The 14,109-nt window shown below is 41.6% G+C and overlaps 1 protein-coding gene across 15 annotated transcripts in view; it reads right to left on the reverse strand.

The window, feature by feature from the left end:
- MED12L (mediator complex subunit 12L) overlaps nucleotides 1-14,109 on the reverse strand; it is a 319,885-nt gene that overhangs the window by 229,748 nt on the left and 76,028 nt on the right. For all 15 annotated transcript variants that reach the window (XR_016019521.1, XM_074333588.2, XM_074333592.2 and 12 more), the window contains one exon: nucleotides 13,671-13,807. Coding sequence is in view for 14 of the 15 variants with exons in the window: in XM_074333588.2 (XP_074189689.1) it covers nucleotides 13,671-13,807 (137 nt within the window). In the remaining variant the exon portion in view is untranslated. The remainder of the gene's footprint in view (nucleotides 1-13,670; nucleotides 13,808-14,109) is intronic.

Genomic DNA, 14,109 nt, shown 5'->3' on the forward strand with positions numbered 1-14,109 from the left:
AACGTACAGAGGGATAGTGGGATGGGGGAGGGGGGTTCACACAGTGTGAGGGATATAAATGATAAACGTCTAAGTTTTGCTTTGTCTTGTGCACCTGAAACTAATTAAAAAAATAAATAAATAAATAAAAATTTTTAAAAAAAAGAATGCAGGTGACCTCTAAAAGCTGAAAAACGCAAGGAAACCATTTCTCCTCTCTCCCTAGAGGCCCAAGAAAGCATGCATCCCTGCTGACACTGACGGATTACAGCCCAGTAAGATCACAGACTCCAGAATTATAAGAGAATAAATGTGTGTTGTTTTAAGCTATACATTTCTGGTAACTTGTTACAGCCACGATGGGAAATTAATTCCAAGTAGTCTTAAGCAAACACATACAAAGTGAAAACCATGGTTGTGGTTCAAGGAATTACAGGAGCAGAGGACTCCTGGTTAAATGTCAGATACAGGAAGGCTACAATACAAAATTGAAAATCTGGAAAACAGGTTTCATGATAACACACTGCAGAAGAGTATCATGAAATAGGCAGTAACCTCACTCATGCATTTACGTATTAATTCATTCAATAAATGTGTTGTGAGCACATACTATTGCCAGCCCCTCTTTCTTCTAGACACTAGACATATAGTTTCTCATGTATTACTCTGGAGGAATAAAAATTGGTACTTCCCCTTTGGATCCAATTTCTATTATATAACAAGAGTCTTAAATGTGTTCGTATTATTTGCTCCAATAATTCAGTCTCTGAGACAAGAGCCCAAGGAAATTATCTTAAAGTGGAACGATCTGAGTGCTCAGTGAGGCGTGCTACCAAACCACTCCCCATCCCAGCCCCAAGAACTGACAGTTTCCTTCCGAAATCTGAAGCAGGCACAGAATGGATCAAATCAGATAAAAGTAGGTGACCTGACCGTAGGGAGAAAGGTCAATGCAGATGGTTCACAGGCCAGAGAATGTGTCTGTGCCAACGGAAGTATGAAGAATCTTGTGGTGATTGTCTTGTTTTAACTTCTATTTTTCTACAAGCAAACGGTGATATCCTGGTATCTAATCAAAGACGTATAAATAAGAAAGGTAGATGGGAGAGGCTTGCAACAGAACACAGAAAAGGGGAGATCCAAGGTGCGTGATTAGCTGTAAATCTCAAGTGTTCTCCCAGAGGGGGGGTTCTCGGCCCTCAGACAAGGCCTACTCTCTGTCTGCCCACCATGCTTCCCTTCTTCCAGGAGCTGCACCCCTACTTCTTCTCGGGGCACTGCTCCTCCTCCTGCTCACAGATGGTACAAGGAGGGGTTAGCAGTTGTAGGACCCCATCCTCTCAGCTTTAATGTTACATTCTGGACCTGGGGCTTTGACGGGCAGTGACGACTTTAAGGAGATTCTTTGAACACAGTGAAAAAAAGAAAAAATCATTCTATCACTTACTCATGAGATACAATGCTCTGTGCTCAATCTTGTAAATTATTTCGGGTGCTACAAGAGACTAGCCCAGGTCAAAGGAAATTGTCTGTTTATATTCTGATCAAACATCTGTTTTGTTGAATACGCTTTTTTGTAATATTTATTGCTTATTTTAATCATTACCAAAGTCTTAGCACTGATAACTGACCAAAGCAGACACACAAAAATTAAAAATGTAAAATTCTTGTTCTTAAACATAAATCTTTTCATTCGCTTCTAATGAAAATTTAAAATATAAAATAACATAGATGGACTAAATCACTCTCAAAATCACTAATAAAGATATCTTGGCAAATTTGAAGGTGGTCGTAATAGAGATAATTAACATTTATTGAGTGCTTACTGAATTTGCAGACACTGCAATAAATGTTTCAGGAATTACTTATTTTAACCTTCACTACCTAATGAGCTAGGTATTAGTATCCCCATTTTACGGATAAGGAAACCAAGGCACAGAGATGTTCGGTAACTTGACTAAGATCACTCAACTAATTCATGAAACTCTTGCCACAACACACCTCTTGGGAAATGAACTACCGTGTTTCCCCGAAAATAAGACCTAGCCGGACCATCAGCTCGAATGCGTCTTTTGGAGCAAAAATTAATATAAGACCCAGTATTATATTATATTATACCCGGTCTTATATAAAACCTGGTCTTTATTATATATTATATTATATTATATTATATTATATTATATTATATTATATTATATTACATTATATTATATTATACCCGGTCTTATATTAAAACAAGACCGGGTCTTATATTAAGTTTTGCTCCAAAAGACGCATTAGAGCTGACAGTCCAGCTAGGTCTTGTTTTTGGGGAAACACAGTAAGTAAGCACAGCAGCACTTGTGTGCCACAGAGCCTAGGAAGGTCGTTTTGACCCTCCCCTCGGGGTACACAATAGCCTTCTGCGTGAGCCCCAAGCTGCTATGGCTTTCCTGCCTTCCACCCTTGCTGCTTACAGCCTGAGTACTCTGTTCTGTTCCCTTGTACTGCTATATTTACTTCCATGTAATACACGTCTTTCACGACATAGCTTCACGGCTATGAGAGCTCCAGCTACTGGCTTCAAATATCCATTAGGAAGGGAAGATACACCTCTGAGAACTACAGAGGAAAGTCCTTCACCACCCGAAACACTGTAAAGGACTGGGAGTCTTCAGGGGCAGCAACAGGCAGCTTTTCCTATTGGTACTTTAAAACAGACAGTAAGAAGCTGCAGAGCAATCCAAAGCATGCAGCCCCTAGCTTGTAACTTCACACAGGCAAGTGGGATCCACAAGAAACAGAGCGAGAGGGAGGGGGAGAGAGAGAGAGAGAGAGAGAGAGAGAGAGAGAGAGAGAGAGAGAGAGAGAGAGAGAGAGATAGGGAGCGTGCACGCGCGAGCGCCATGGCACAGAGTTACAGTCAGAGAAAAAGCATCAAATAAGGGTGTCAAGAACCTGAGTTCTGGCCCAGGCATACATTAAATGTGTAATTGTGGCAATAATATTATTAACAGTTGTCAACATCCAAACACTAGTAGTAGCAGCAGTAATAATCAAAAATATTTATTGAGTACGTATAGGGTGTTTTACTTATATCATCTCTAATCTCAACAACAAACTTGGAAGTAGGCGTTGCTATTCCCATTTTACAGGTAAGAAAACAGAGGTTCAGAGGTTAAGATGGACAAGCACACAGAGATCGAATGTGGCAGAACTGGGAGACCTAATTCCTAAGTCCCTACTTGCGGCTGTAGCACACTGCTGCTCCTCTCATGGCTGAATCAAGGTCAGTGGAGGCACAGGAGCATCATGGTGACGTGGGAATCTCCCAGTGGGTCACACAGACCACACCAAGCAGCCACTGCCACCTATGGTTCCAGCCCTGACTCCTACCTCTATAGGGACCAGCCAAACATCTAATCTAATTGACACACAGAAAATGAAACCACAGGAGGGAATTACCAAAGACTTCATTCCACCTCTAACACTTGCTGTACTAGAGGCTTGTATAAGGCAGTGATGTGTCTTCTTCATGGTTTTATTTTCAGTGTCTACCACGGTGCCTGATACACAGGAGGGTGTACACAGGAGGGTCAAGAGATATTTTTAAATCAAACACCATAAAAGCAGTGTACTGTGCTACATGAAACTAAAGGAAAAACAAGGTGGATGGCGGGGGCGGGGGGTCATACCTTGTCCCCCTCCCCCAACACACAGATGCACCTGCTTAACGTGAAAAACATCTGACTTAATAAAACAGTTGATTAAGTGTAAAACTCCAGAGGCATTTCCATTCCTAATTTAATGAGTCCCGGATGCTGGCTCCAACACTATGATTTAGCATCACTCTGAAAGATTTAGTCAATGAAAAGAAAAAAAGAATAAATGTTTGAAAGGATGAGGCAACATTACTACAGTTTGCACAAAATGATTATCTCCCCACCACCAACGCAGATAATTGGAAAACTTTATTAGAATAAAAGAATTGAGCACCTTGACTAGAACAAAATACACAAGCAAAAAGCGATGGACAATAAATACCAAGCAGTGAGGGGAAAAAAAACCCTGCAGAATATTATCTAGAATGCAATCCCATTTATGTCTTCCAACCTGCTGGAGTCTTACGTGTTCATATATATGTACACAAGTGCCTAGGAAAATATCCAAAGGACATGGACCAAAGTGAGCAGTGGTTATTGCCCACATAGCTAGTAAGTATTTGTTACACAGTATCCCTTGTTCCAATGCTTTCACACCATCACATGATTGTTGAGCAAAGTGAGGCCTCAAAGTTAAATAACTTGTTAAATGTCTCAAAGCTGCTAGGTCACGGACCTGATTGTGAAACCCAAGCTATCTGGCTCCACAGCGGGGCTCTGGCAGCCCCCCATTCTTATCAGGAGAGTGAAACAGGATTCCAAGTCCTGGGCTGAAAGAGACTTCTGGTATCAAGAATGTATTCACATACTATGTGTATAACAATCACAAGAAGAAATAACTCCTATAATGAAAACAAATAAGAGAGGATGAATGGACACAAAATTCAAAAATCAATAAGGTCCTTTAAATAACAGCATTGTACACCCGGCCTCATGAACTTGGGACACTCCCACAATGGGAAAATACTGAAATCATTATTAATTCTGTTGCAAACAGTCATCATTCAGGGTGCTATCCACATCTATAGTAAAGATATTCCAAATGTGAAGAAAGGTTTTCATCATAAGGGGGATTGGTCCCATTTTTCTTTCCTGGGGGAGCGTGGGCACAAACCTGACAGATGAAGCTTAATTCAGTGCTTACTCAATAACCTAATGGTGTCTAGAAGCTAACCACAGGTCTTCTATTCTTTAACAAAAAAAGGAGGGAAAATAATCGGCACCCGTATCTGAGAGGCAGGCCTCCTTTGGAAATTAGAAGATACTTGGTGAGACTGTTTACCATTTTAAAATAAGGAATTTCTTAATATACTACTTCCAGTTAAAAAAAACCAATACCATAAAAGGGAACAGGAAAAAAAATCAATGACTCATTACTGTAAGCAATAGCCAACTTGACTTGAGATCAGATACTATATAAGGCTTTTCAATTCTTTAATCTAAGACTAAAAGGACATGTTTATAAATGTAATTAATCACTCTTAGTCAACATTAAACAAAATGGTCATATCAGGATAAAAAGATTATTCATATTACAGCACCAATAATTAATATGGAATAATACACAAAGTAGTGATATTAGCAAATCATATGGTTTGCAACCTGAGACACATGGAGATCTGGATGAATTTCAAGAGTTGTATAAGCTAAAAATTGGTCTAAACCACTAATAAACATAAGCCTATTGTACATAGTCACAAATCGTATTTCTAACAATCAGAATCACCATATAAAGTAATAAGCTTAAGACTGTTAACCACAAGCCGACAAGATTTATTATTTAAATATAAATAGTATTCATTATTGAAAAATCTTTATATGTGTGAATATTTCCATATGTATATTTCCAAAAAGTATTTGAGATGGGTGATTTTTTTTATGTCAAAAGGGGCAGGTTTTCCTAGCATCACATCCTTAGAATCAATAACCTTTAGGGCTTGTGACATCTTAAAAACAAAACATAACACCATGAAAACAAAAAAGAGACTTCCTTTCTTTTTTTTTTTAAAGCAGCAGCTAAAAATAGTACAGTTCCGAGTTGTGAGAAGAGGTAGTTAAGAAAACAAAACTAAAACAATTCCTGAGTATTTGCAAACAAATTGTCATTAATTTGCACTGTGCCAAAAAAATTAAATTGCTATCCCTCAGTTAAGTCATCAACATTTAAATAATACAAATGGAGAAAATAGTTTTGAGAAATACGTAACTGCACAATAACAAGTCATTCATGAGATGAATTATAATGACGCAGAAAAATCCCTCTGAAAGTCCTTGAAAAGTGCCATGTCTCTCATACTGAAAATAACTAGAACATTGGACTTAATTTCCACGTCACCACTGTATGGCCCAATAAACTTTACTGCTTAACTGTAATGCATAATTAAAGGAAACACACAGGGGAGAACAAGAAGATGGTGCTACTAGGTTCTACTCACTTGATAGCTAAGTTGCCCAGCCAAGAACATAACAATTGGCTTTTACTATTTACCACATGCTACCATATGAAGTAGAATCTATTAGTAAGACCACTGTAAAAAAGCATGATACCAAGGGAGCTAAGTAACTAGCCTGTGGCCACGCAGCAACTTGGCAGCAAAGCCAGGATTCAAATCCAGGTCTGACTGGCCTCGAGTCTGTGCTATACAAGAAAGGCCAGACTGCTCAACTTGAGGATTGGGACTTTCTCACTTAAGTATTGTTTCCTATGTCAAAACTGTCAAACAAGCTTTTAAAAATTAGAGATTATTCCTGCAAAAAAAGAAAAACATGCCCATATTAATATGTGGAAATTGTTCAAGGCAATTATAAAGGTTTTCCCCTTCTTTTTCCAATATTATATCTGACACTTGTTTGTTCAGCTTTAGTTACCTAATATAAAATGACTTTTTAAAGAGGTTCAAGGACTAGAACCTACTAGTTACGAGTGTCCTTCTGAAACCGTTTACAATTGCCAGTGCTCTTCTTCCACCTTTGATTTGGATATGGGCTTGGACAATTCACTCTTTCTGGCTAAGCCTCAGTTTCTTCATCTGTAAAGTAGGGGACAAAAGTGTTTTTCAAAACCTGCATCTCACTGGCCAGGGAAAAATTAAATGAGATTATACAAGACATCTGAAACAGGGCCCCGTGAGTAAGAAGTACTCAAAGGCTGAAGACAAAAAAAAAAAAAAAAAAAATGACTTGCTGTCATGCAGGGTCTCAGCTCCCACTCCCCACATAAGAATGCAGGATATGGTGAGGCCAAAAAGGAACACCCACAGAGCCACAGATAGGGGAGTCACATCACTATAGTCTCACTGTCAGCTGGGTTGGAGACACAGGAAGCAGGAGCCACATGATCCACAATCTGCCGTCCGCTTCTCTGCCAACCAACCAACCAACCAACCCAGCCATGGCAGCCAGATCAGTGGCCAGTGGCCAACCGGCAACAGCCAGTGGCCAACCAGCCACAGCTGATGGCCATCTACTACCCGAGCCAGCACCCCTCCAGGAGAGGCCAAGAGCCTGGAAACTGCTCTCTGGGGCTCTGTCCCCACACTTGCATACATGCTCAAAATCAAACCCAGAGGCCCACCCCAACCTATGTGAAGTCCTTACTGGTCCTTCTCAATAACAGCAAAGTCTAAATGTCTGGACACACAATTTTTCCCCCAAACACTGTTAATATAATGGCCCTTTTACAAATAGCTTTATTTTCAGAAAGAAAAAAATGGAGGCTGTAAAAGATCAGCAACACTTCCTTTGCATGTCCAGCAGGAAAACCTGTACCTCCCAAAGCCCAAAAGGCTAGGGCAGGGCCGCGATCAGCATTGACAGCAGCTGTCGTAATAGTTCAGCACAGGGAATCCCCACGGAAAGCTATCCTCAGGCACTTTGTGCGCTTGACTTTTGCCTTGTTAAACTCTCTGCAGTCTTGGTTTTCAAATGTGACTAAAAATGTTTCCTTACATTAAATAACATTTAAACAAACAAACAAACAAAAACCCCTAAGCATTGAAACGAATGAAGCACCACCCCACCCACAGCGTGGTACTGTGGCCACCTGACCTTGAGTGGGCCGGTCCCATCCTACAGCTCCCCTACTGAGGGTAAAGCCTTGTGAAAATCATAGGAAAAGCCTGACAGATCCTGGCTGTGCCTTATGGATTAGTGGACTGTGTGATGAATGTGGGTGGGTGTATGGGTGTCTATATGTTGTGTGTGGGGGGGGAAGGGGGGTACATGTGTGTTCCCATCTGTCCACAGCGGTCCCAAGGGATCAAATTCCTTCCATCCCTTCAGAGTTTCTAACTGCCTCCTCACACACATCATCCGTAATAACAGCAGCTAGGCTTTACTTCGAGGCACTGTAAGTATCTAAATGCTTTATCCATATGGTTTCACGTCATTTTCACACCATCGCAGAGAGTATGCCCTTCTACAAATGAAGAAACGGACACTCATCAAGAGTAAGTGAATTGCCCAGAATGCCCCAACGCAGTGCACTAACCTGTGGATTTTTCCAGCTGGAGCTCCTGTCAGCCACACTCGCACCTCCACCTGCACACATTCTCTCATACGTGTGGAGCAGAAGCACTGGTAAAGCTGACCCCTTACACGGACTTCACACTGCACTCTCCCTACCCTCCCAAGACGAATCTAATAGAGGGCTTTCCCCTTCCAGTTCACTGTCCCAGCATTTTTATGAGCCCCAAGAAACAAATTTAATAACTATCTCCTGAGGACTTGTGGGTCCCAGGCACGGTGCTAGCAGCTGATGATCTGCGGACGAGCAGAAGAAACACCGGCCCCGACCTAAGGAACTGCAGGCTTGCAGGAAGACGAGCACAGAACAAGCACAGCAGTGACAGAGCCACGATTCTGTCTCTTAGATCACAGTGGTCGGGTGGTGTCTCAGCCACACTGATAGACCTGGTCTGGCCCTGGAGGCCTGTGCCGGACGGGAGTAAGGCACCTGCTGTGCTCTTCAGAAATTCAGTATGAACTCATCCCACTTGTTGAGAGAATGCTTCATGAATATTCTAAGCATAAAACACAAACAACGAATATGTAGGTTTTTAGGATTTGGAGGTGTGACAGTTTTGTTTTAATAGCAGGGAAAGGAGAAAGGCCCATGCAGCTGCTGTTTGGCCAGTTCTGTCCAGTGCAGCTGGTTCGGCCTTCTCATTACTCAGGACAAAGTTTGCTTCCTGGGACACCAGAAACAGAAGTGAAAAGGCAGCTCTTCCTGCCCTCTTTACACGTTCCCTTCCATCTGCGTCCCCAGGGCACCCAAAAATGCAGCTGCTTCTGCCTTTACGCCCAACACAGACAAGGAGAGAAGCCAGAGGAGGGAAGTGGTCCAGGGGCTCTGGAGGGTTGAGGGGACATCGGCCTCATCCTGCTACTCAGAGGTGAGGTCAGCAATGTGACCCCGCCTGCAAGTCACAAGTGATAGACTCGATCGGGGTTTGGAATCGGGTGGTCCCCGCACCCCAGGTAGTAACTCCCTCGCATGGGCTTCTTTGCCTCCATCCCTCAGAGAAAAAATGGTTCCAAAACACTAACTAGGCAAGTAAGAGAGTAAATGTTGTATGAAACATGTACCAGGAGTTGGAAAGTGACAGGCATCTGAGCAAACATGGCCCACAGCCAGGCTGCCCAGCCTGCAGCGTGTTTTATGATCGGGAAAGTTTACATACAAATCCTGAAATACAAGTGCTCTTGGAATGTTGGATCATCAGGCGACAGTGGGTCTGCAATCCCAAGTAGAATCCAAGAAAGGCTCCCTCTTCCGAAAAGGCATGTCCATTTCCCAGTCGCCTCAGCCCCCACGCTCCCCGTGGCCCTGTACACAGCAGCTCACCATCAGTTTACACCACCGGCCTGGCCACTGTGTGACACGAGTCTCTGAACCCTGTCCTAAGTGTTACGATGTTTCCATCTCACCCTACAATAAGCAGAAAATCAAGCGGCACAGATACAGAATAAGTAAACATTAAGGGTTTTGAGATTTGTATTTTCACCTCCCTCATACTAGTGCCCAAGTCCTGACACAGAAGTAGTAGCCAAGGATATGGGGGGCAGCGGGGATGGACAGGGGGGAAGGGGAGGGCAAAGGAACAATGTGTTTCCTGTGAAATGAGTGAAAGCATGCCACAGGCCTGGCACACTGCAGTGGGCACGGCGTCAGCTCCTACTCTCACTTTTGTGACCTGTCGAACCACAGGGCAGGACCGAGGCCTCAGATCCCTTCATCTCGTGCACGACTGTCCTCACCGGGCTTGCTTCCAACGCTGAGACTGATCACACATGCAAGCCTGAACCTCTGACCCCATGTCCCATTTGGACAGCTGCTCTCTCCCCAAGAGAGTGGAGAGAACTGTATTTCCCCTCAGCCGTTCCAGAGAAAAGGGAATCGAGGAGGGAGAAGTTCAAGTTTCCCAAGCAGATATGGGGAAAGCAGCTGTACAATCCAGGGCCCAGACATACCTAAAACACAACTTCAGCAAAAGCCAACTGCATACTCACTCCAACTGCAGAGGTTGGTCACATTTTCTATCAACTGTCATGTCGTCTAATTCCTAACACCAATTAATAAAACCAAAAATGGGAAGTACATTGTAAAGAAGTGAGATGTGTTTCTGAATACTAACCAAGCCACTTTATACAACTCCCATCAGAAAAGTAGAACTTCATCACATTGGTTCTTCCGATATAATACCGATTGCTTTATTATCATTAACAATAACAATTTTTAAAACATATTTATATAATGCTTCATAATTCTCAGTGTTCATGCTTCCTTAGAGATAGACAGGGCAGGTGCTCTGTGCAGATTTAGAAGGAAGGACAGTAAGGCACAGAGCCCATGAGCAACTTGCTCAAGGTCACACAGGGTCTATACATCTCCACAGCTCACACATGCATTCCAGAAAGATATAAAGTGACTCAGAAGTCAAGAAACAGTAAACCCTGGTGAAGAATAAACACAGAGATGAAACACTGTCATTCGCACACATATACATACATGCATCATAGATACACACACACACACACACACACACACACCAAAGCCATACTGTAAAAATTAATTGAACATTAAATATTTCAGAAGGACCTATCCAGTTATTCTGACAGATTATTAAGAAAAGGTGACCAGTCTGAATTACAGGTTAAAACGCAGTTTTTGTCTTACTCATAAAACAGCATAGTAACCACAAAGCAACCACTCACTCACATCAAATCTTTCTGGAGTTGAGTCAACATTCAACATAATTACTCCTGAATGGGCAACACTGACGTTCCTTCCTGTAAAGTGCGTTCACCTTATTAGAGCTTCAGGAATCTCAGCCCTGAGCAAATGTCCCCCTCTAGTGGCGTCCTGCCTTCTGGGTGGAGAAGTCCCTCAAGGAGCAGAAGTACAAAGCAATGCTCTCCTTTCGCACATTCCTTTTCAGCTCAGTTTTTTGTTTATTTGTTTGTTTGTTTCGTAAACACTCAATATACACATATCTATTTATGACCTCTATACCGACACAACCACAAGAACTAAGTTCAGTATAAAACTTGGACAAAACAGAACTGCTTAAAGTGTAAGGTTTTTAAAATGAAATCTAAATAGAAGTTCTAGTCATTTCTTCTCACGTCCCAATGGCTCAGCTCAAGCATCCACTCTGGAGACAACTGTGCTTGAGAGAGAACCTTACAATGAAATTTTATTTAAAAATATCAAACAATTCCTACCCTTAATAAGACACTGATCTTTTTTTAGAGTGCTTGTAAGTTAAGTCTCTGTGAGTGAAGCTGGCCAGTTTATTCACCAGAAAGTTATCCAGTCAGGAGAACCACAAACCGGAAGTGCTTTGTGGGGACACCAACTCTCACCAAGGAACAACATCATCTTTACTCAACACCTAGTGTAAGAAGCTTAGCAATCCAAAGGACACCTTGAATCTTAGGTACCCCTACTTTCCGTCCAGATAGCTCATGGCTAAGTACTGAAAATCTTAGTAGTCTTCAAGCCTTTTATCTAAGAAAGTCTTTATTACAAATAGAAGACTTTAAGCTTTCCACCCCAAAAGAACCCTGTGTTTATAAGCACAGAATTACGGATACTTATTGTATAATCAGTTTGCTCCCCAGAACTACTGAAGCATTTCTACAGAGGCTCACGGTGAGTAAGAAATTACACTCCAAGAGTCTGCACCTCACTCTCAGCATGCCGATATCCCACGCGCCTGGCCTCAATGATGTTGAACCTTCTACCTGAGAAGGAGAGTGTGGACTCACAATATTCCAAAAAGAGAAATAACCTGGAAATGGTTCACATCAAGTTCACATAAAGGTAGGACAAGGAAAGGTTTGTAGTTGTTGTGTGTTTTTATCTCTTCTTTCCATATATGCATTCCCATAGGCTACTACAAAAATCAAAGATAATTATACTCAGTTAACTAAGCTGTTCCTTGAAGATGGGTATTGTACCTTAAAACTTACCTCTGCATTTGTATTGCCTAGCACAACCTGGATATTGCACAGGTGCTTCCAGTGTAAAAAGGACAAACTTTTTTAAACTCCTTACATAAGGTTGAGAAACAAAATAACTGAAAATCCTATGTTTATAGATCAGTTCAATAATAAAACAATCTAGTGCTAGGGAAGCATATGATAAACATTGTATGTGATGCTTAATTTTATGTGTCCACTTGGCTAGGCTATCGCACCCAATTTTTTGGTAAAACTCCACTCTAGGTATTGCTTTGAAGGTATTTTTTTAAATGTAAATAACATTTAAATCAGTAGGCTGAGTAAAGCAGATTATCCTCCATAACATGGGTGGGCCTCATTTAATCAGTTAAAGGTCTTAAGAAAAAAATACAGGTCCCTTCACCCCCACCCCTGCCCTCAGACAGCCCTGAGGCTCAAACTGCAGCATCAGCTCTTCCCTGGATCCCCAACCTGCCGGCCTGCCCTGTACGTTTCAGATTAGCTGGCCCCCATAATCATGTGAAGCAGTTCCTTAAAATGCAGTCATGCAACAGCAATACATTCTGAGAAACTCATCATTAGGCAATTTTGTCGTTCTGCAAACACCGCAGAGTACACTCACACAAACCTAGGTCTAGCTTACTACACACCTAGGCTACAGGATATAACCTATTGCCCCTAGGCTACAAAACAACATGAGATTAGATCAAGTGCAAGAGAACATGATGCAATCAGACACGATGTGAGACTGCTGCCTGTGCAACACGGCACACTGTTTTACAGCAAACTTTTTTATGTAAATAGAAAGAGTACATGCTAAAACAACAATAAAAAGTATAGTATACGTAAACCAGTAACACAGTCATTTATCATTAGCAAGTGTTCTGTACTGTATGTAATGGCATGTGTTATACTTTTACACAACTGGCAGCACAGCAGGTTTGTGTAACAGCATCACCACAAACACGTGAGTGATGTGCTGTGCTACGATGTTGCAACAGCTGTGACATCAGTAGGTGACAGAAATTTTTCAGCGCCATTATACTCTTATGGGACCACTGTCAGACATGGAGTCCGTCGCTGACCAAAACATCACTGTGCAGCAAATGACTGTAAATAAATACTCTCTCGCTCTTAAAGCACATATAATTGTTTCCCCGATTGGTTCTGTTTCTCTGGAGAATCCTGTATAATATGCTGGCTACAGATATTTCAAAGATCCTGACCACACGTGTTCATTCACTGGTTTCTGATGTGCTAAATATTAAAATACATTCCCCCATTATATAAAGCCCAATCACTAGATGAAGGATATTCTGCTAAAACTGAAACGATGGCGAGCAATGACAAAAGGACCAAGGAAGGTCTTTCCAATCAATATATGTAGATAGAGCAACCCAAGGGACATTTCATTTTAATAAAGGTGCATTTCAGTCCTATAATAAAATGACTTCAGGGTGTAGACCTCTTCATAAGATATTACACTTCAAAGAAAAGGCTTTTCTTTTGAAAAGCCAGAATTTCCTAAATGAAAAAGAAGAAAACATGCCAACAAAAGGTGAAAAGAAGAAAAGAAATAACTACCTCTTGGTTATCTTTGTTTTGGTTTGCCCAGAAAATCTTATGATAAAGTGTCTCCATTGAATTGCTGGAATCAGTTCGGTCAAAACAGTGCCGATCCAACACTTCCAACGTGTGCAAAACCCGACTAATGGTCACCCCTAGATGTGGAAATTAAACAGGCAGTTAGAGAGGCCAAACAAAGCCAGAATAGCATAATACAAAATCATCATTATGTGGGGCAAAAGAAATTGTTAAGAAATCATCCTCAGCATAGAAGAATTGACAATAAAACCAAGCCTGACATGCGAGGCAACCGGGATCTACAAGACATGAACTAAAGACATCCATTAGGTGGCGCCATCAAAAAGTGCCCTTATTCAATACATAGAAATTTACAATCAGGAACACGGCATAAAAAGTTCAACACTCAAAAGCACTCCTTCTTCTCTTGTATTCTGTA

Source organism: Rhinolophus sinicus, chromosome 17 (genome assembly GCF_057876585.1).
Source record: "Rhinolophus sinicus isolate RSI-liver-muscle chromosome 17, RSI-T2T, whole genome shotgun sequence".
In the NCBI taxonomy this organism is placed as follows: domain Eukaryota; kingdom Metazoa; phylum Chordata; class Mammalia; order Chiroptera; family Rhinolophidae; genus Rhinolophus; species Rhinolophus sinicus.